Source organism: Notothenia coriiceps, unplaced genomic scaffold (assembly GCF_000735185.1).
Source record: "Notothenia coriiceps isolate Sejong01 unplaced genomic scaffold, NC01 NC01_scaffold00013757, whole genome shotgun sequence".
NCBI classification, from domain to species: Eukaryota; Metazoa; Chordata; class Actinopteri; order Perciformes; family Nototheniidae; genus Notothenia; species Notothenia coriiceps.
In genome coordinates this window covers 5,041-27,921 of record NW_011346458.1, presented here as the reverse complement: position 1 = coordinate 27,921, position 22,881 = coordinate 5,041, and the positions used below count along the sequence as shown (strand labels likewise).

Sequence of the window (22,881 nt, the reverse complement as noted above, 5' to 3'; positions counted from 1 at the left end):
TAAAAGGCTTGCAATATTTCAGTTGATTTGTAATGAATCCAGAATGTATGACATTTTTGTTTTTTTAATTGCATTACAGAAAATAAAGAACTTTATCACAATATTCTAATTTTCTGAGACAGTCCTGTAAATGTGTGTCCCCGTTGTGTCGGGGAACTCACGCAACGTCAGAAAATAAAACCCTCTCTCTTTTCCTCCGTACCCAAATCTCTAAAAATGGGGGTACAACGGAGCTGATCCAGATTTGCGTCCGATATGACGTAATATCTGAAATGTGGACCCACGGCAAAATCAGAAAGTTGCTATCAGAAACAATGCCCGACTGTTTTGGATGTAACATGGTCGGTGTTTACATTAGCATCGCTAACACTCAGAGCTAACCTGTACTGGAGAGCATGTGTGTGAAGAAGCAGGAAATAAAAAGGAACTCACCTTGTGGTATAACCGGCAAGAGAGAAAGCCTTTGAGCTCCATACTGTTTCAGAAATAATCCTTGATAATCCACGATATGGCGTTTCATCACCGCAGTATTTAGTTTAGACGGTAGCTGCCGGGTCCCGGGTGAGCTCAGCCCCCTCCTTTTTTTTTAATCAATTAAACAAAAAAAACCTTTATACCCAAAATCAGCATTTTTGAAACAGGAAGTGAAATAGAGGGATATGAGGCATGGCTAGAATGGGTGATCTGTTTGGTATTTTGAGCAAAACACTTCATAGACATGTTTTTTATATCTTTTTATATATCTGAGACCTATGCTATTGCCTAAAAATAGCACGATAGGTGACCTTTAATGAAAGATCTGATATTATCTAGCATGTGATGTTCTTTTTCATATCTTACTTACTCTTACCTATTCCCTTTTCTTTGTTTTTCTCAGTTCCTTAGTTGGTCCCATCCAGACTGAATGGAGTTCTCTTCTTACATGGTTGCAATGCAGATTACTTTTTAGAGACTTCAGCTGTAAAAAGCTTACCATTAACACACTTCTGTTCATCAAGCCCCATCAAGGTAAGCATATTCCGTCATTTTTTATTGAAAAGAATGCAAACTAAATGTCTGGAGCTTAGTGTGTTTATGAGAGTTGCCGAAGCTAAACTTGGAGCTGTCGCAGTAGCAAATATTATTTGATGTAGGTAGATTATTGATGCCAATGTTTAATGTTCCATGTTAAAAGCCAGACATTTTCTCAACATCACTTAAGCTGTACATTTTTTTTAAATACATTTTCCATTACCATTACTTGTATTGTCATTGATCCAAAAGCTCTTTATTGACCTTTTGATTTTTTTAAAACTCAACAAATTAATGTTTTTTTTTTTCTGCAGCACCAAATGTTTCCCTGAGAGTCTCTCGTCACTTCACTGAGTGGGCATAATGTTGACCCTGATCTAAACCCATCAGCAACCCATCCCTACCTCCCCCCCCACTCCCTTTCCCACCTCCACCATGACCAGTCTGAAGCGTTCTCAGACAGAGCGCTCGGTCGGGGGCTCAGTGCCAGCGTCTGATGAGTTCTACACCCGCCGCCTGAGACTGCCCAATGGAGGGGCCCCGCCCCCCCGCAGTGAGAGCGCCCACATCTCCTCTTCCTCCACTACCGGCACCAACCCGGCCGTACCGAAAATGGGGGTTCGGGCTCGTGTGGCTGATTGGCCGCCAAGAAAAGACGGGGGAGGAGGCGGTCTTTGGCACATAACGGTGGAAACAGACTCACCCAGCTCCACCAACACCACAAGCTCTTCAGGTTCAGGAAGTGGAGATAGAGAAAGACTTGTAGGAGGAGGAGGAGGAGGGGGAGGAGGAGAAAGGTGGTGGTGGGGGAGGAGGAGGAAGAGGAAGTAGTGGGAGCGGTAGTGGTAGTGGTAGTGGTGGCAGTGGCAGTGGCAGTGGAGAAAGAGGGGGATCCGCAGTAACAGCCCACAGCCATCTGTCAGCCAAGCTGGGCCACCTGATAAGCCCGCAGGACTCATCCATGCTGCGCAACATCCACAACACCCTGAAGAACAAGATGCACAGCAAGGGGAAGGACAACCGCTTCCTGTCACCGGATGGATACCTGGGGTCTCCTCGCAAAGGCATGAGGCGCATCCGTCAGCGCAGTAACAGCGACATCACCATCAGCGAGCTGGATGTGGACGGCAACGAGGGCTGGTCCTTCTCCGGGTGGACCCCCATGCACCGAGAGTATGGCAGCACTTCGTCTATAGATAAACACGGGGTGTCAGGGGAGAGCTTCTTTGACATGCTCAAGGGATACCAGTCCTTCGAGGCCCCTGATCAGAGAAGCCCAGCCCCAGAGAAGCTATCAGAGCTGCTTACCGTGGCCCCAACGAAACAGGCGGTCCTGGACCTGCCTGATGGTGCTTTAAGTTCAGCAAGAGGCAGTCCTGCCAGTCGGTTGAAGGAGCGAGAGAAGCACTTAAAGAGGAGGTCAAAGTCGGAGACAGGTGGAGAATCAATATTCCGTAAACTGCGCAGCGTGAAGGTGGAGGGGGACTCGTCTCGGGCTGGATCAGATGCTGAAGATGGGGGCAAAGCAGATGAGAGCAGCCCACCTCCCAAACCTTGGGCGTGCCAAAAAGGCTTTGCCCATTTTGATATCCAGTCTTTACTTTTTGACCTCAATGAGGCAATCCACAGCAGGCAGTCTGGGTCCAAGCGTAAGAACACTACTACCGGTGCCTCGGCTGCTGCTGCTGCCTCCGCTTCAGCCACATCCTCCCTCTCGTCCAATCAGAGCGGAATATATGGTTCACCATGTGGCTCACAAGAGGAGCTGAGCAAGGAGGGGGCCGGAGGACACGGCACCAACCCTGCCTTGGACCCCGGGGACGACAAGACCAATGACCTGGTGCTCAGCTGCCCTTGTTTCAGAAATGAGATTGGTGGAGAGGGAGAGAGGAACATCTCTTCTGCTAAACAGGTAGGTTTTGTCCCAGAACAGATAATAAGACTTCAATTAAGAAAAATAACCCTTGTTATAACAACTGCTGTGTTACGTTCTAAGATTGGAAAACCTTGATATATTTTGATGTTCTCAAAACGTAACACAGCAGTTTGAAATATTAAAGGTCACCTATTATGAAAAAAAAACACTTGTTCATGTCTTTTATACATAAACATGTGTCCCCTCTGTGTAAAGAGATTCTGAAAGTTTCAGGAAAAAAGATTCTCTCACTCTGAAAATGAGCTGATCAGATTTTGGCCACTTTATGATGTCATAACGATTTTTTGGCTTGTGTAACCATTAGCCAATCACCGACCAAGGTAACCCCCCCCCCTTTTCACCTGAATCTCCTCCTAGAGCACCATTGTGTTCTTTTTAACCAAATATCTCTCAGAGGGGCGTGGGGAGGGGCTCCTTATTTTCATCTAAAGTAACAGACAGAGAATCGGCACTTTTGAAACAGGGCTGAAACAGAGGGGATTATGGGTAATGCTGCAATGATCTGTTTGGTGTTTGGAGCCAAACCCTTCAGAGACATGTTTTGTATATATCTGTGACCTGTGATATATTGATGAAAAACATTTTAATAGGGGACCTTTAATTCCTGAACCTTCTGGCTACAAACCAAAATAAAAAATCACCCTGAAGATTAAATGTAAACAAAGTGTTACACAATGGCTATGCTTTACCTTTCCTGGTCTTCCGTCCCCCAGCCGGGCAGCATAGGTAGTGGTGAGACCTCGAGCAGTTCTTCAGTCAGTACAGAGGAAGGACCCTTGGATGCCACCCTAACTACTCACTTTACCAACGCTGGTGTGGCTGTGTTGGAGGCTGGCAAGGACGGGCCAGGCCAACATGCTGACAGGTCCAAACGTTACATCGTGGAACATGTTGACCTCGGCACCTATTACTACCGAAAGTTCTTCTACCTCAGAGGTGAGCGTAAAGGGGATAGTTAGGGCTTTTCTAAATTCATAGTTCTTGATATAGTTTGGTGTGGAAGCTGCCTTTCTTAAATGCTGTTGACTGTATGATGTATATTTCTTAACATTTGATAACAGAAGCTCATTGGCAGAGAAAATGCCAACTTCTGCTACCAGCCAAGATTCAACCTTAGACGACAATTGGCACAATATTCAGTATTCATGCAAATGCAGCATCTTGTATTTCGCTAGGAGTTAGAAAAAAGCTGGGGAACAGCGGAGGATCATTAGTAAAGTTATTCTTTTAATGCTTTGGTATTTTTGTTTCTGGTTTTCCCTCCTTCCTACATTAGAATTGACCTTTTAAAATATGCACGGTAACAAAATCGTCGTCTAATTTCACAAGTTCTCTGTGTATTCTCTTTCACACAATCCCTTTCTCTCCATCCATTACTCAAATCCCTTCCCTCCACCAGAACACTGGAACTATCTGGGGGTGGATGAGAACCTGGGCCCGGTCGCAGTGAGTCTGAGGAGGGAGAAGTTGGACGAACACAAGGACCACGGCCAGCAATACAACTACAGGGTCATCTTCAGAATGAGCGAGGTACATTGAAAAGGCCAAATGATTTACACTCTTTTATAATCTGTGTGTTTTGCTTGATTGTTTTGTAATTGATCTTCCCATTCATCAGGATACAATCTATTTGTAGCTGTTCCCTCCGGAGCCATGAATGTTCACAAACGTGTCAATATTCAGCACACTCTGTACTGAGGGATGCTACTGGGAAGCGCTGAGATGTGTAGGAGTAATCAATGATCGATGCCCAGCCTTGCTTATTGAAAAACCCAGTCAGAGTGTGACATTATAAAAGCTTCGGCTCAAGGTTGTCGGATATGGCTCAAGACCTTAGATGCCTCCGCCTCCATTCCTTAACCTCAACTAATAGCATGTTTTATCCCATTTATAACACATATTCTCAATTCTTTATGCTCAAACTGCAGTGATTGGAGCTTGTGTATAAATTCCCCTCCTATAGAGACTAGAGCCACAGATCCATGTCCTCATTCTCTCAGCTGAACACCCACCTACCATCTTTGTCAGCCTTCATCTGTGAAGGACTGAGCCGTGCCATTTCACAGCTAAACGAGACTAAAATAGTGCCAAAGAGATTTGAGTAGAGAGGGGGAAAGCATTGCTCTCGTACTGAAGAGCACCATGAGTAATAGCCCTTTCCGATCTCTTGGGATGACGCACGACCTACTGTGCTGTGTGTTCCTCTCTTTTCCTTCCCTTCTCCCTCTATGCTCTCTAATTGCTATTTTCAGAATGGGGAGGTGGGCAGGTAAAGACATATGTGTGTGTGGGAGTGAGTGGGATGCACTGAGATAAGTCCAGTGTCCACAGAGGACAGCTGTTGTCCTCTCCTCAGTAAGAGTACTTCTCTCCAGTGTGTTTAAACCTGAGGCTGTTGGCACTGACCTTGAGCCGACAGAAGACACAAAACACATAAGTGATTCTTAAGAGCCATGGGACCACTAAGGATATCCAACTGTGTTTATTTGTTCATGATGGATTTTCTGGTCCTGGTCCTTCTGCAGTCCTCTTGATTTATTCATGGTTGTCCTCTTCCAGTTTGTTTTAGCCTCGAGCCCAAGAGTGCTTATAGTTGAAACAGTAGCAGGAAAAACCCTATAAGCATTATTATTTGTGTGCTTGCTTAGACAGTTCCCCACACTTTGTTTTCCCTGCACAAGCAGAAAACATGTTCAACTTTTAGCCTGGATTTTGAAATAAATAAATATTGATTTAATGAGTTATCTTAAGCCCATGATGCATTCTTTTTAAATAGCCCTCTTCTGCTGTGAATTGTATTTAACTGCAGATACCTTTAGGTCTTATCACAGGCCTACTTTTAGCTTTCCCCAACGTAGACTAACAAATTAGTGTTCTTCGAATGGCTGGAAATATATTTAGATTTTCTTGCCAACATACTAAACGGAGCAGAAAGAAACCAAACCAGACAAACATTTCGAGAACATACACAATAATTATCTAAGCTACAAACTTCAACTTAGCTAGGCTAAATCTGAATCATCTGTTATTGTGAAAAGCCATCTGTAGCACTGCAGTGTAATGTGCTCTTAAGATACAGTAGAGGCCAAGAGAAGAGTTTTAAAATGTTCTGGGCAAGGCAAGGCAAGTTTATTTATATAGCACTTTTCAACACAAGGCAATTCAAAGTGCTTTACAAAAAATGAAAGACATTAAGAAAATGGCATTTAAAATAATAGAAAAAAACATGTCGTTTTTTATACTGTACTGGATTAAGAAGAGGGAATAACTTTGTCATTAGTGTATTTTGGATCCAACCTGCTGTCATATCTCCAACAGCAAATGATTTAGTAGTACAGTTTGTAGTATCAGTGGGTTTTCACTGTGAAGCTTTTTGACTGATTTTGCTAGTTGACGATGCAGCCACATTTTATATTCTATCATTCACTGCATTCTATGTTGTTGTAAATTACTGCTTTATTTTATTGCTATCTATTACATTAATGCACAACATGTTCAAATAGTGTTCAAATATTGCTTACTGCACATATTTCATATTTTATAATCTATAATTCACTGCATTCTATTTCACTTTACATTTCCGCTTTATTTAAATTTTTATTGCTATCTATCTATATATATTTTTTTACAGTGTTCTTAATGTAGTTCGCTATCTGTGTACTTTTTAGATTTGATGTACAGTATGCACCATGACATCAAGTCAAATTCCTCGTACGTGTGAACCTACCTGGCAATAAACCCGTTTCTGATTCTGATAACTGCCATAAAGAAAACCCTAGCCCAAGATAATGGAGGTCACCAAAAAACATTCAAGCTCTAGAAGAATCAGAATTAAGAAAGAATTTGTTCAAACTCAATAATCTGATGTTTCCTATTTTTCTTGTTCTTCTCCCTCCCTTGCCATCTCCAGCTGAATACCCTGAGGGGCTCCATCCTGGAAGATGCAGTACCCTCCACGTCCAAACACGGTCTGGGCCGGGGTCTGCCCCTCAAAGAGGTGCTGGAGTACCTGGTGCCCGAGCTCAACGTCCACTGCCTGCGCCTCGCTCTCAACACGCCCAAAGTCACGGAGCAGCTGATGAAGCTGGACGAGCAGGGGGTAAGGACGCGAGTGACAACAATTATGATTTACTGGATGATTAATTCCTTTGATTGCTGATATATATGTTTGTATTACTGCTTTCTGTTTATTAAAAGTATTAGTCAGACTTCTTGTCATTCCTCAAAATGTTATCCATTCAGCATATTTGATAAATCTATGAACTAAAGATCTTTCCTTTTGTTTTTTTTATGAATCATTTCATGTGGTAGGTGTTATTTGTCCTAAAAGTGGATATTTCACCGTGAGGCAGAATTATTTATTTTCAATATTCTTTTTATACTTATGCTTAATTTATCCATTCACTCCCACAGACTACTTAGTGGGATTTAAGTGGAGACACTACCTCCCTTATTTGTCTACACCCACACACAAACTCACACACGCAACTTGACCATAAAAAGGTGAAAAATGCCAAACATCTCTTTAATACTCATGCTCCCTGACGCAATCATCAAAAGCTGAACCTCTGAAAATGTCAACATCATTTCTCTGGTAAATGGCACCGCGATCACCACATGACAACCCAAGGTGCTGATTCTTAAAATGCCAATATGAGTTCTCCCTTAAATGTCAACATGGTGACTCTGACATGAGTTCTGTACAGTAATATACAAGTTTCCCCTTCTCATTGCAACAATCTCTCCATAGTTGAGTTTCCAGCGGAAAGTGGGGCTGATGTACTGCATGGCCGGCCAGAGCAGCGAGGAGGAAATGTACAACAATGAGTCAGCTGGTCCTGCGCTGGAGGAGTTCCTTCATCTGCTGGGGGAGAGGGTCCGGCTCAAAGGCTTCAGCAAGTACCGGGCCCAGCTGGACGCCAAGAGTACGTACATGCACAGAAATAGAGACTCAAAGGTCCCCTGTTATACTGTTTTTCATCAATATATTATAGGTCTCAGATATATACTAACATGTCTCTGAAGTGTTTGGCTCCAAACACCAAACAGATAAATAACCAAACACCAAACAGATAATTGTAGCATTACCCATAATCCTCTCTGTTTCAGCCCTGTTTACAGTGTGCTGATTCTCTGTCTGTTACTTTAGATGAAAATAAGGAGCCCCTTCCCACGCCCCACTGAGAGAGATTTGGTTAAAAAGAACACAATGGTGCTCTCGGAGGAGATTCAGATGATACGGGGGGGGGGAGGGGGGGTTTACCTTGGTTGCTGATTGGCTAATGGTGACACAAGCAAAAAAATNAAACTCAAATATCCTATCTCTAAATATTAGAATATCATGAAAAAGTATACGTGTTTCGAGTTAATTAGACGATTCAAGTGATTCGTTGAACACCCTACTAGTATACTTTTTCATGATATTCTAATATTTAGAGATAGGATATTTGAGTTTTCTTAAGCTGTATGCCATAATCAGCAATATTAAAATAATAAAAGGCTTGCAATATTTCAGTTGATTTGTAATGAATCCAGAATGTATGACATTTTTGTTTTTTTAATTGTCATTACAGAAAATAAAGAACTTTATCACAATATTCTAATTTTCTGAGACAGTCCTGTATGTATGAAAGACATCAAAAAGTGCATTTTGCCTGATCGGTCCCCTTTAACTAAAATACATTACTCCAATAAGCCCTTCATGGTCAAAACACAGAAAATCAGGCAAAACCAACAAACAAAAAAATGAGGCTATATTTGCAAGTCATGTTATGTAAGAGCTAGGCGGGTCTAATGAGAAACCATCTAATTTGACTGAATGATGATATTTGGACCACTTTTAGCCAATGATTGATCTAGCAGGTACATTTTTCTAAAACGTTAAGTGCAATTTTACACTACAAGATTAATTTACTAGTAATGCCGAGTATCACACAGCCTGAGAAAATGAAGAAAGATGTCTGCTCAGTCTCTATAGAGGACTTTTCCCATAACAACTGTATGTATGTGTTCAATGTGGCTTTGGTATTCAAAATATATGGCCCTGCTGCAAGGATCTAAAAATGTAACTGAATCAGGGAATTGAAGAAGTTAGCATTTTTGCCATGCCAAGTATAGACATATCTCACGTACCTACCATTTTTAACAGGTTTATTGCTGCTCTCACAAATTCAGAAAAGTGCAAAACTTTTCAAGCATTTTTTTTAACAATAATTTATTCTGGTGGAGTATTCGCACATCATTTTAAAAGACCTTGTACAATTACAGATGCTTCAGGATTTAATTCTCGCTGCCTTCACCGAGGGATCTGTGTTTTTTTCTTGTCTGGATTTCACTTCCTAACAGCAAAGGATCCATGTCACACATGACCTAGCTGGTAAAGACATTGCACAGCCCAAACATGGTAGAAAAGGGTGCAGGAGATTAATGTAATTTAGAACCATATGTGCAACAACAACATCTCAACCGAAAGAAAATATTGGACAGATTTTTCCTTCCTGAGCCATTATTGTAATAGCTCAGGAAAAAACTTCAGTATGCTTGAGTGTTTTTTTCTAATCATTTGTACATAACAGCGAACTACTTCTCTGTGCCAGACCATTTTGTATCGCCATGGAGATAAGGACTTGTACATTACATATTTCTGAGAGTGTGAGAGAGAGAGAAAACAGGACGATTGATTCCTTCCCTTCCTACAGACCCCCCTGTGAACAGTTTCTCAACACATTAGTATCGAGATTTTCAAATGAAGGATTTGAAGATTTTGAATCTCCAATAAAAAACTAAAGGAATCGATCAATGCCACAACCTTTTTTATTACCTTAGAACCAAATCTGAGGTATGTTGTTGCACCATCTGCATCTTTGTACAGTACTCTACAGTATCTCCTCCAATCTAATTGTGTTTATGTTTTGTCTAAGGTCTGTTTGAGCAGCACAACATCCTAATCTTTAGTTTGGCTTCAAATACTGAGCACAATCCTTTGAAGACTAATAAGAAAAAACTCTACGTAAAAGTCCACACACACTTTTGATATGCTAAAGACATGACAGGAAACACGATGTCAATGTATCTTGAAGCCTCAAACAACCATGAGAGCTGGTGTATTAAATAAAACAGACACACAATTATAGTGGGTGAAGAAATGTTAAACACTTTCAATTCACTTTACAAAAGAGATTTTGGAATTGTGCAACTGAAAGGGCATTCATTTAGATGAGCCTCTTTAGAGAGGATTTCTTCAATGCCACAAAAGAAAGCTTGTCAAACCCTTTTACTTCAGAGCAAATCAAAAAACATTACAAATCAATGAAGACTTGTTAAGTCCCCACTCTTTTTAAAGCTTGCTCGATTGGACTAAAATCTACTAATTACCACAAAGTGATTTGTACCCCCTTAAAATGAGACTGCAAAACTCAAGATAAATTCAGAAATATCTATTCAGACCTGAAGAAAAGTAAAATAAGGGTAGGATAGCAACACTGCAATGCACTCAAATTCAATGACCCCTTTGAAAACTAACTCCCAAATAAAAAGTGTATCCTGAATAACTACCTGCCTGCAGCTGCCTCTCTGTTTCTCTCCTGAGGATCGGTTAGTGCTCTCTAATGACAGTTTTGAACCGATGAGGAAAACAGAAAGAAAGAAAGCAATAGGATTATACTGTAAGTTTTGTAGGGAGACAGGGAATTGAAACAAATGAATGTGGAGCCGCATTCCTCTCTGCAGTCGCAAAGGACCAATTACACTGACAGATACTCAGTAACCTTTAGTAGTGTCTAAATGAGGTCGATTCCTGAGGTAAATATGTAGCATCTCTGCTCAACAGAGCAACGTGCTGCAGAGGTTCTTCTAACTCAGTCAACAGGGACTTTCCATCTTAAAGATAAAGGTGGCTTAAGTACGACATTAACGAAAACATTTAGTGTTGTGATTCTTAGATCTTGTAATTCATTGGAGACATAGTTCATAGGCAGTTCTCTTCATATGGATATTGTGCTAAAAAGACTAAATGTGGGTGACGCTTACATAGTTGTATTAATACAAGATGCTCTGAAGAAATACACATTTTGAAAAACAGCAGATATGACGTGAGCCCTTATTTGCAGGAGAAACAAAGTCCTCCATTGCATTGTTAAGACACACTTGATACCGATGTGAACATATCCTTTAATATATTTAAATGTGGCAGCTTTACAGTATTTTCTGTGAAGCCTTCTACAAGCAGTATTTCAATGGAAAAAGAACAACGTCATTTCCAGGCAGCATCTTACTACTCCAATTGTACCTCAGTTAATATCATTCGTTACCAATTAAATATTTATGAGTGTAAATTGTTTGTTCGCCTCTTTACTCTTAAACTGACCTGCTGTGCAATAATGGCTAAGAGACGCTAGAAGCTAGAAGCTAATTAAAAATTATTTAATTGAAGTGTACCAACTGAACAACCTCTCCATTTTTCTTTTCTGGGAGCCTTCATATAATTTTCCTTAATAAAATCATAAGAAACAACAGAATTGATCCAAAGAAATTGGGTAAAATAATTTCATTGATAAATTCAGGAACAATGTCTTCAGAATGTCTTCACTGTTACTATGGTCATCTAAAACTATTGAAACCTCTGCTAATGCTCGTTGTTGTGTTTCTGGCAGCTACAGGTTGTTGTGGAGCTCCACAGGTGTGCCAGTATGGGCGCTGTGTGGCCATTAATCTGTTCCATGCACAGTGAGTCATGCACACCTGAAGATTACAGAGCAGACGAGCTCGCTGACTAACTGACTGCAGGAGGCTGCTGCCAAACAATGAGAGGTGACACAGTCATAGAAATAATCAGAAAACAGAGTGCAAAAAAAAGATCAAATGCGTGAATGCGTGCACATGTTCTCCCGAAACCCTTTATGTTCAATGTTCTACATTATAATTAGTAGGTCTGTAATTTGGAACCGGACCGGTTCATCTTTGTGAGACAATTGCCAGTAAGAGAGTGTTCGGTGTTCATTAATCAGATAGTATTGTAGTCGAAGAATACAGATCATTTGTTCACAGGCCTGTGTTTAGTGAAGGTCACCACCTTGCAATCACACACGGGGAAAATTACAACCTTTTAGAAAAATTGTGTAAGAAAAAGGTAGTGTTTGTTAATCATGCTGTTTTTCATGTTACAGAATGGACAATGACGGTTTACACCTGTTTCTGCAACCAGACACTATTACCACACTGACTGCGGCAAGACAAGTCACTTCATGTTTATCTGTATATCCAGACAACATGAACAACACAAAAACTGTTTAATACCCAGCCCAAATTCTTTAAAGAGACATGGAGGAAGTACCAAAAGCCTTTGGACATGAAGAACCTAATAGAAAGAACCATCTTTTAGGAGGAAATTCCCCTGCTATGACGGCTGGGGGTGCAGTAGAAGTCGCATGTGGGAAAATGGCAATTATAAAAAAAAAACTGAAAGAGAGACACCGACTTCAACTTTGACAGCTTGTCCTCTCAAACACCTGCTGCCAATATGCTCCTGGGCATGGATGTGACGTATACTGTGTGTGTGTGTGTGTGTGTGTGTGTGTGTGTGTGTGTGTGTGTGTGTGTGTGTGTGTGGGTGTGTGGTGTGCACATGCCTTTGTTTACAGCAGTAGAGCCACTGCAAGTCACACAAAAAGCATTGGTATGCAAAAAACATGAATAATCTCCAGATAATGACTCAGACATTAAGTGTGTCTCTGTCTTACACACTAATAGAAACAAACAAGGAATGCTGCATTACATTATTTTTCTCACCCAAGTCTTACTTCCCATGAGCAGTGAAATAAGTGTCTTTATTTGGTATTAACTTTATACAGGAAAGTATGAGAGTATTCAGTTATCTTAAAACTTCATTGAATATTAATGTGCAGCAACAACTCATGACAGTTAGAAATATTCTTTGGGAATTTCAAATTCACAAAAACATTGGCAATGACTGCTCTTCACCAACATCGTCTCCAAAAGAAAAATATTAAAATGTAAGTTTTTCAAACCTTGTGTGTAGAAACGTAATGTGCCTAAATGCTTCACAGCCATTTCAAAGCCAAACAGCTTATCATATCAATTTGTCTGAGTGTAGATTAAGAAATGGCAGGCCAAGACACAGAGGAAAGATAAAGCGGGGGGAAAAACAAACAAACATTATTCTCTTTGAAATCTGCCAGGCAGCAGCAGGCAGTCCAATGTGTTGGAGTTTCAGCTCAGAGCATTTCAAAGTGAAATTGTAATTGTGTGGAAAGATAAATATGCTTTGCTTTTTATCCTCCACCTGTAGAGCTGCACAGTGGGGAGGGGTCTCCACTCTGGTTCAGTGAAATGAAAGAAAAAGGGCTTTTTGGGTGCTCTGGGTCTACCGATATTGTGTTTTTCTCTCAAGTGTGAAATTCTGAAGGCGTTCTATAGCCTAAACTTCCATTTCCCCGGCCGTCAAAGAGTGGCAATGGAGGCAGAGAGAGGAGATGAGCATAGGAATCAGAGTGAAGTCTCTGTGAGTGAAGCACTAAGTAGATGTCACTTAATAATGGGAAACATTAACTTGTGATAGTTTCAGGCCTATAAAAGGGTTTTATGTAAAAACATGAACGTCTTTAAAGTTAAAATATCACTTTAATAAGACCCCAGTCCTTTAATACTGGCAAGGGTATCTTAACTTAAAGGGGACCTGTCATGCAAAATGCACATTTTGATGTCTTTTATACATAAAGATGTGTGTCGGGGAACTCACGCAGCGTCAGAAAATAAAACCCTCTCTCTTTTCCTCCATACCCAAATCTCTAAAACGGGGCTACAACGGGGCTGATCCAGATTTGCGTCCGATGTGACGTCATATCGGAAATGTAGGCTGGCTTTACACCCACGGCCCTATCAGAAACGTTGCTATCAGAAACAATGTCCGACTGTTTAGGACGTAATATGGTCGGTGTTTACATTAGCATCGCTAACACTCAGAGCTAACCTGTACTGGAGAGCATGTGTGTGAAGAAGCAGGAAATAAAAAGGAACTCACCTTGTGGTATAACCGGAAAGAGAGAAAGCCTTTGAGCTCCATACTGTTTCAGAAATAATCCTTGATAATCCATGATATGGCGTTTCATCACCGCAGAATCTGCCGGTAGAATCTCCCGCATGACCTCAGCCCCCTCCTTTATTTTTTTATAAAGCTTTATGCCCCAAATCAGCACTTTTGAAACAGGAAGTGGAATAGAGGGATATGAGGCATGGCTAGAATGGGTGATCTGTTTGGTATTTTGAGCAAAACACTTCATAAACATGTTTTTTATATATTTTGATATATCTGAAACCTATCCTATTGCCTAAAAATAGCATGATAGGTGACCTTTAAGATTTAATGTTGTACATTTTCATCTTGAGTACCATCTCGGTGAGTTACAATGCGCTGTAGTCAAGTTTATAGGCTTTAAAATGTGTATGACCTCTGTGTTTTACACCTCCATTTTAGCAGCCGTTTTTGTCTGTCTCATTGCTTTCAAAAAGTATGAGTCACGAACATAAAACAATGCATTTCCATATTTGTAACTAATGTCTTCCCGACTCCATTGATTAAGTTTGTTGTGACTCAAGGTTCATTTCTTGTATTTGACTGAAAGCTGGCATTTGCACATGCTCTATAAACATTTGAAATATTCAAACCTGGCCTTGATGAGAGATGAAAAATAAAGCAGCTTTCCTCTGACTGTGGGTGTGTGGATCTCTTGTACATACAAAGCATCTAAGGGATGAAAGGAGGAGGGAAAGCTTCAGTGCTGCTAGGATCAACCTCTAATGGTTTAATCAACAAAAAAAAAGGTGTCTTCTATTCCGAATCAGAGATGTGGTGAAGCACAGATATCCATCAACTGAGGACCACAATCGACCTAACATTACCCGACCTGGTGTTAGCACATTTTGTAATGTATTTTGAAGATGTTTATTGAACCAAAGTAATAACTGTATGCAGGTTGTGTGCTTTTGGTTTGAAGAAAGCAGTATCGTAGCCTTAAAGTGTGTGTGAAGTTTATTTGTCTGTGAATAAATATGACTATTGCTGAAGATCGCGTGACTTTAAACATGGAGGTTAGCTGTGAAGCTAGCAGCTGCTCAAGCTTAAGAAGTGCTGACCTTTAAGGTGGAGCAGCTGTTCTCATGTGACCTGCCACTTCACTGCACTTTGAAACGGTGTCATTCCATCATCATCAGAAATTACAATATTATTGTTCATTGTTATTATTTCTGGTACAATAAAGTCTATCGTCCAACACAACTAGAGGCAGACAATAAGATGGCTCACAGATTTAAACACTTCCTACTGTCTGTCAGGTGTCCAACAAAACAAATGCAAAAAAATGACGGTGAAGTACCAGTGTGAAATGCATGTGAATGTCATTTACCAAATACAGTAATAATAGCAACACCTTTGCAGCAATCCAATCTAATAAGCATTAGATGAATAGATATGTTGTTTGTATACAACTGACATGAGAACTAAACTTGTAAATACTGTTGATCCAGATTCAAACAAAACTCCTATGAATTATTGAACTGCTGTGCTCTCCACCATCACGTTTGGCTTCAAACCGCTCACACAGGAGGTATCTGGGTCGAGGGCGCTCTGATAAATCAGGTTCGTACAACCAATTGGCCTCGTAAAAGGGTGATTTATTATTTATTGCAAGCAGAGAGGATTTTGGGAGGGTGGGAGTTAGGTCTGTTTGTTGGTAGATAGGTAGAATGCCAGCCTGATACATCCTTTATGAACTATGAAGTCACTTTTTTACACAATTGACTTTCCTACTAATTTAAACATCGTTAGGCTAAGCAAGTTTGAGATTTTGCTGACACAGATGGCTCCACGTTGCACTGGTTGATTTGGGAATAGACTATTTCATTGATCAAATGGAGAGCTGCTGGTGGTGGTGTAAGATGCTCTTTAATCAAAATTAAATTGTTAAGATTTTGTGATAGTGTGTCATGCATATTGTATTGTATTGTCCCATGCCATTCTGCTTAGGAAACCCCATTACATACGGTAATAAACACATTAATTCAGGCTGTCCATCCATCCTTGAGACAGACAGGTGCCGGGTAAACGGACACAACACATGTTCAAACTATTCCTGGATCACAAAAACAGTGGGCATTAAACAACCATGGCACAAAAAAAACATTTCTCCTAACTGAAATGTGAGGTTTATATAACTGGTCTGTTTTTGTCAAAAGCTGCAGGGGTGAAACACTTTTACGCAATGTTCTGGCCTAAGCAATACTACAATTGGCCTGACTGGAGTGGTATAAGGTCGAATTGAACACTGAAAAGTCACAACTGCTGCTCCACTGCTCCAATTTTAAAGAAACAGGAGGTATGACACGTGACGCATGTCGGGACTAACCAGCCCAAGGGTCACCAGCTGTTTTCTTTTCTGAGGACAGAGTATTTTATGATATTTGATATCAAATATGTGTAAAACTGAGTTTTCTTTCTTGTTTTTACTTCCCATTTGAATTGCTTGTCAAATGGATGTTCGTTTGGATGTTCTGCTCTGTGAAATTAAGCCGAAGCTGAAAATATGTTTGCCATTTTTAGTCACCTTCCATTTTCAGTACGGTAATTAAGATACTATGCCGTTATACGTCAGCTTATGAATCACAATGTGACATAAAAAAGCTGATCTGGATTCAGTACTGACTGCAATAACAGCCATATTTTTAGATGTGATTAATGAAACATTTGACTGTTTGCCGTCCTTTTTTCTTAAATGGTCAAAAGTGGCTGCTGCTGATGGCAACTAAAAGCTAGGAATTAGTTGCCAATTTCTCCAAATGGATGCCAATGACAACCATTACTGTCCAAGCCTGAATGGATACTTAAATATAAAGATATAATTGATTATTACAGTAGCTTCAACTGCAGTAAACCCAACCTACGACAGACACAATAGTGAAGAGTCTTTTGAATCTCTGCATTGAAAGCCTGACAAGCATACGTTTCTTTCTCTGGAACACCTGGGCACTAGCTGACGTTTACTTTACTGTCACACCTTGTTCAGTCTTGGGTGTCTCCATAAGACAATAAATAAGTAAAAAGTGGAAAAAACACACACATGCACTCAGGCACACACAGCATGAACGAGGGTCCTATCTGAGAGGATCCAGTCCATTTACCACAGCTCTTCCATGCCTAAAAATAAGCGACTGAAACTAACCGAGCTGCAGGCATCATATTGAAAGATACTGTTCAGGGTCCTCAGAGAGATTTGTCGCACTAATTCCATTCTCAGCACAAGTATTGGTGTAATAATAGCTAAAGATATTAGGTACTGAAAAAGCAACAATTCAATTAGGACGTGGGATTTTGCAGCTTATACAGTATTCTTTTCTTAACAAGTTGATTCATCCTGTAAAGATCAAGGAGCGAAATTGAACTTTTTCCACAAGGTTTATGAAAATATAACCAGCCAGACAGAGGCCGCCAGCTATGAAGATGACAAACAAATTGCCTTAGGGGATGTACAGAATTAAAATTAGCAATGTCAGTGTGTCAATGGATGCTAAACTGTTTAACAGATAATTGCATTGCGCCTGTCAGGGCTGAAGGTCTGACGATGTCGGGTTGCAATGGTGAAAAGAAAACCATTAAATCGGATAAAATGTAAGCACTCAAACCATTAATATGTCTTCATCAATCAGGGTATATGCAGGAATCCTGAAGTCAGATGTCAGACCTTTTAAGACCTTTTTTAAGACCCTTTCCATACATTTTAAGACCTCATCGCCACTTTGAGTTCTAACCGGTTACCTTGGCGACACACTTTACCTCACATTGACTATATACAGTATTGATTGTCCTTCCTCCTTATCTTCCAACCATTTGGACGCAAACTTGCATTTCCCCATAACGATGTTGTTTAACAACCGGCGTAAACGGACCTTCGCACGCTATCAAGCAGTGAGCGTGCGATGTCCTGTTCAGATGACGTCAAATCCAACGGGATGCCATAAATAAACTACACAGAATCACACTACGCAATGATTACATTCAGGCACACTGTAGAATACAACCTCTTTGGACAATTGATATACTTATTGAAAACAAGCTACAAAATGTAACACATTGGAAAATGCCGTTTAAAGGTGGGGTAGGTAATTCACTTCAGAAACACTTGTTGTTATATTCCATGGAATGCTCTTAACATCCCGATAGCAATGAATATATTAAATGCTTTGACAATAAATACATAAAAAAATGTCATCAATGGAAGCCGTGGCGCTGTAAAAAGCACGACCAATCATCTGAGCCGGCCCGGCTAAAATAACTGGATGGCCTACCTGCCTGTCAGCCTTCCATCTGTGCAAAGACTTATCTCGTGCCCTCATTGGTCATGTGCACGTTCGTGTGTGTTGGAGGAGGGGCTCTGTAAGGAAGTCTGAAGGAAGAGGCAGATTTTTTCCGATTGTATACTTTCAAATTCTAGCAAAATGTCAATAGAATAATAAAGCCCACCCTCAGTCAGCTGTGCTCAGGCAGCAGCGATGAAGCCACTTGGTGCTCTGCGAGAGCCACCTCCGCTCCACCACCTCTAATCTGTGCCAATCAGATGATGCTAAACAGCCATTTGTTGTTGACTTAGGCACCAGTGCACGCCCCCTCCTCATTCCAACAGCCAGTGCAGACCCGAGCAAAATGATGGCAACGGAGCAAAAAAAAGCAAGGCACAGCAGTGATGGTGACAGAAATAGCAGAGTAGTGAATAATAGAGAAAAAGAACTGTGGTGTAATTAACATGGGGGCTCGGGGCTGATGCACTGTAGAGAGATAAAGAAAGGGAGCGAAGAGAGGGCGGTGAGGGAGAGGATGGAGAACATGTGTGCAAGAAATGAAATAAATAAAGAAGTGGGGAGTTTAGGAGAGGAACATTCTGTAAAAAAAGGAAAACAAAGCGGCAAACTGAGAGGATGTGAGAGAGAAAACGAAATCACAGCCCAGAATTTGTTTAAGGGCCTATTCAAATTTCATTCTATGTTTTTAGAAATTAATATATAAATCTAGATAATAACATATAACCCAGTAGCAAGTACACCTTAACACCTCACTAGCTTTGTTTCAATTCTGTTCTCCCTAGTGACAGGGTACTTTCTCATTAATATGAAACAAGGTCCCAGAGTAAATGGGGATGTGTTGCTTGTTATCCATTGCCCCAACGTACAGGTGACTTCTTTAGCCACTGAGAGAAAGCTATGGATTACAGACTTTAGAAAAGAGCTGCAGATTGTCAAAATGGCGCTGCTGTGCGTGGGCAGGAGCAGCACTGCAGTAAGGAGAGGAGTGAGTAGGAGAACTGAAAGCTGCTCACTCTTCAATACGTGTGTTTGTGTGGCTTCAATGCAAGAGGACAGAGCATGTATATAGACAGACAGCAGCATGGACAGCAGAGGAGAAATGAAATGTATGAAAAATGACAGGAAGTAAGGAAAGGATATGAATGAATGAAGCCACAGAGGAATAATACAGCTTCTCACCTGAGCTGTCAATCTTAGTATATGCACATTAAGCTGAATACTTCTAGAATTCTTTTCCAACCCTTCCTTTTCTCAAACAATAAAATAAGCTTTTCCCAAACATTCACTAGAGAATGGTTTGTTGTGTACGAGGAGAAACAGAGATTATGCAAAACAATGGTGCATCCCTCTCTAGTCAAGAAATATTATTCTCGCCTCTAACCGTCTCTGTAATGTGTCTTGAATGTCAATATATACAGTATATCATAACATTGCAATCATAAAATAATGATTTTATCAGCACTGCACACAGCAGTCATATAAGCAGCCAACAAATGCCAATGTCTTACCTTTTCCCTTATCGGATAACGTAACTATTTATTGGTCAACATATACTCCAAAATGTCAAATATGCTTGAGGTCATTTTGGCCCGCCTATTTATCTCTTTGGCTCTGATGGAAACTATTTGCTTTTGTATCAGTTGATCATTAATCAGTCTGCATAATAGCAGCAACTCCATTACAACCTTAAAGCCCCTGTCACACTGTCCCAAAATTCGGCAATTTTTGGGCATGCCAAAGATTTTGCCACCGCTCACGAAGTTGCTGCCAGAGCCTAAGAAACTCCACCGGCGGTCATACGATGGCTTAAGATGCCCTCACGAATGTCCCGATGTTGTTACGATCAGAGCTGAATTTGAACTTTTCCTTTATCGTGTGTCCATCGGGTTGTTTTATTGCACAACAAAATCATGTAAACATATTATGTAAATAACCCAATTTGTGTTCTGTGAAACTGAAAAGGATATAATATATTATTTTGAAGGCGAGTTGACAGGAAGTTGTTGTTGCTATGGAAACAACATTACGGAGAAAACTTAATATCTTCTACATATAAAGACAGAGAAAGTAAAGAACAAAGTCGGAAAATATCAGTACAGTATCATAATACTTTAACATAATCGTTTTTGTTACTTTCGTTGCAGTTGTATGTCTTAAATGTAATGTAAATGTTGCCTTCGTGTGTGGTTCGGGGCCATCTTCGTGCGAAATTCACAATTCCATATTCGTGTGTCCATCGGGTGTCAATTTCGGGACAGTGTGAGAGGGGCTTAAAGGAGCAAGTCAAGCCATTTCTTTTGAATTACAAGATGCAAATGGATGCATCTTATCAGAAGGGGGGAAAGACAAACTAAAGTAGCTTATTGTAACTGTTTACACCTTGCAAAAAGCTGTAGATAAAGTAAAAGTGTAATAAACGTGGCTGTGACGTGCAGTGAACAATTAATAAGGAAACCTGGTTCCTTCCTGTAGCTTTCCAACAGCCTTTGCTTCAGCCAAGAAAGCGGTCTCACATCCCAACAGGAAACACATCTCTGCCACTTCCTGTTTCCCGTGAGGAAGTGACAGGGCAGACAGGGAATGGGTAAGCTTGTCAAACACAGGATTAAGTCTTGGTTGGCGTGACTTTCAAGAAATGAAAAAAACACTTGCAAACTGGTTCTGCAAAAGCTCAATGAACGGCAGATCTGCTTAAGTGTTAATGTGTGTTAACACTACTCTGCTGTTTCTACAACACATGCTCTGTTCCCATTTGCGCTACCTGCTGCTGCTATTCTTAACTTGTACTACTGTAACTCAGAGACTTAACATTAAAGTGTGACTTATTAATAGTAAAAAGGAGGTTCCTATACTGTATGTTTCACAAACTATTTTTGTGTCTGAAAAATACTTTATGCAAATGCTTTTGCTTATTGAATCTGTTTACATGTCTACTTATTCCACCTTTTACTGTTTAGCCCTAGGCAACATCTGTATGCGACATCTATATAAATAAACATAGAAACATGGTAAAGGCAATAACAGGATGTACCATACCTGCAACAAACGTTAAGCCTGGTTTCACAAGCTGTGCAGGTTTAACTGCCACACAAACCAGTTGTATTGTAAAATCACAAGCATATCCTATCACAGTAGAGTTCACAAAATGTAACAGTGATATTTCACAAACGTGAGCCGTAATTCTAAATTCATTCTGGCAACAAACATCTGCCATCATCTATTTAAGAAGGCATTTTAACAGTTGCAAATAATAGTGTTAAGCTTTCTTACCCAAATGTTTTCATAATCATTCATTAAATGGGCCATCTGCAACAAAATAAAGAGTACCATGAAATTGTATTCTATGAATTGTATCTTTTTGTCCATGTAAATGTTATCTGTATTGAGCCTATCTATCTAGAACATTCTCCAAACACTGTGGGGAGAGCCCCTGCACAAGATCATCTGCCCCAAACAAGCAGCCCACGTCTTTAAAATTTCAATAATGAGCCGCAGAATCTTCCGGTTTGACCTAGAAAGCTGGCAAAGCGACAACGTACATACTTCTCTTTCTCTCTCTCTCTCTGCAGCTATTAGGTGAATAATATCCGACTCCACATGATACACCATTTACTGAAATTGACATTGGACAGCGGTGACCCATGGTGAGTCAGAGGCCATTGTCAAAACCTACACACTGATAAAAGACCCTGTGGAAGTACGGAATACATTGCCGTATTTGTATTAGTGCTCCGGCTGACAGGTAGGCAGAGGTTTTTGCCCAATTATAGAGGGAAAGGGATGAAGCTAGATAAGGCGGGCCACTAGAACAGAACCTAATGAGGACGTGGTATGATTGCTACGGGACTGGATAGACACGCGCTCATTTTGTGCCCACAGTGAGCACATTCGATTGGTAGAGAACAGCCGAGTTGAAGTGGCACAGAGCGATAGAGATGGATGGGGAGAGATAATGGAAGTGAGAAGGATTGATTCCTCACTCAGTGTGAGAGCATGTGGGAGGAGATGAGATGTTGAGACTGAAAGTGGGAAAAAGAGAGATGGATACAGAAAGTAAGCGAGTAGTCACTCCATCCAGTCAACTACCCTCGCTCTCGCTTTTTTATCCGTCCATCCATCCAACTAATCACGCCGCAGCTAGCAGAGGCAGCGCTGGGGGAATCGTCCATAATGATACAAGTCCTCAAAGTATAGTCCCCCCTGCATGCAACACATTAAAGCCTGTAATACAAGCAACACTTTCTGAAGGCCGTGCAGTGTAGCATTTCACTGGAGGGAGAACAAAACCTGGAAAACAATGCCCAACACAAAACGGCAAGGGAGTGCTCAACGAGAGACCATTTCCATTCAGACATTTAATGGATCCGTGTGGATAGCGGTTCATTGTACCAGACTGAAAAGAGACGCAGCTATCCTTTACATCCACATATAGGAATACATCCATACGTAATCAGTGGTGCACTTTGTGAGAAAGGTTGGTCGGTGAATCCTACAGAAGCAGCGCACGATCCATTTAGCCGCGTATATCACTGTACACAAAAAACATCCTCCTTGAAAAGGTGTTTTTT

General features: G+C 40.7%; 2 protein-coding genes across 2 annotated transcripts in view; one reads left to right on the top strand and one right to left on the bottom strand.

Moving 5' to 3' along the window:
• LOC104948120 (signal-induced proliferation-associated 1-like protein 1) overlaps nucleotides 1–1,004 on the bottom strand; it is a 16,226-nt gene extending 15,222 nt beyond the window's left edge. Inside the window, exon 1 of the mRNA XM_010774282.1 lies at nucleotides 974–1,004. Coding sequence (XP_010772584.1) covers nucleotides 974–1,004 — 31 coding nt within the window. The remainder of the gene's footprint in view (nucleotides 1–973) is intronic.
• Nucleotides 884–7,872, top strand: LOC104948119 (signal-induced proliferation-associated 1-like protein 1; the record flags this gene model as incomplete). Its single annotated transcript, XM_010774281.1, has 7 exons — nucleotides 884–1,008; nucleotides 1,326–1,681; nucleotides 1,809–2,923; nucleotides 3,661–3,883; nucleotides 4,347–4,477; nucleotides 6,858–7,046; nucleotides 7,698–7,872. Coding segments are annotated over exons 2-7 (2,068 nt in total), but the record flags the coding sequence as incomplete, so codon positions are not given.
• Nucleotides 7,873–22,881: the final 15,009 nt, after the last annotated feature.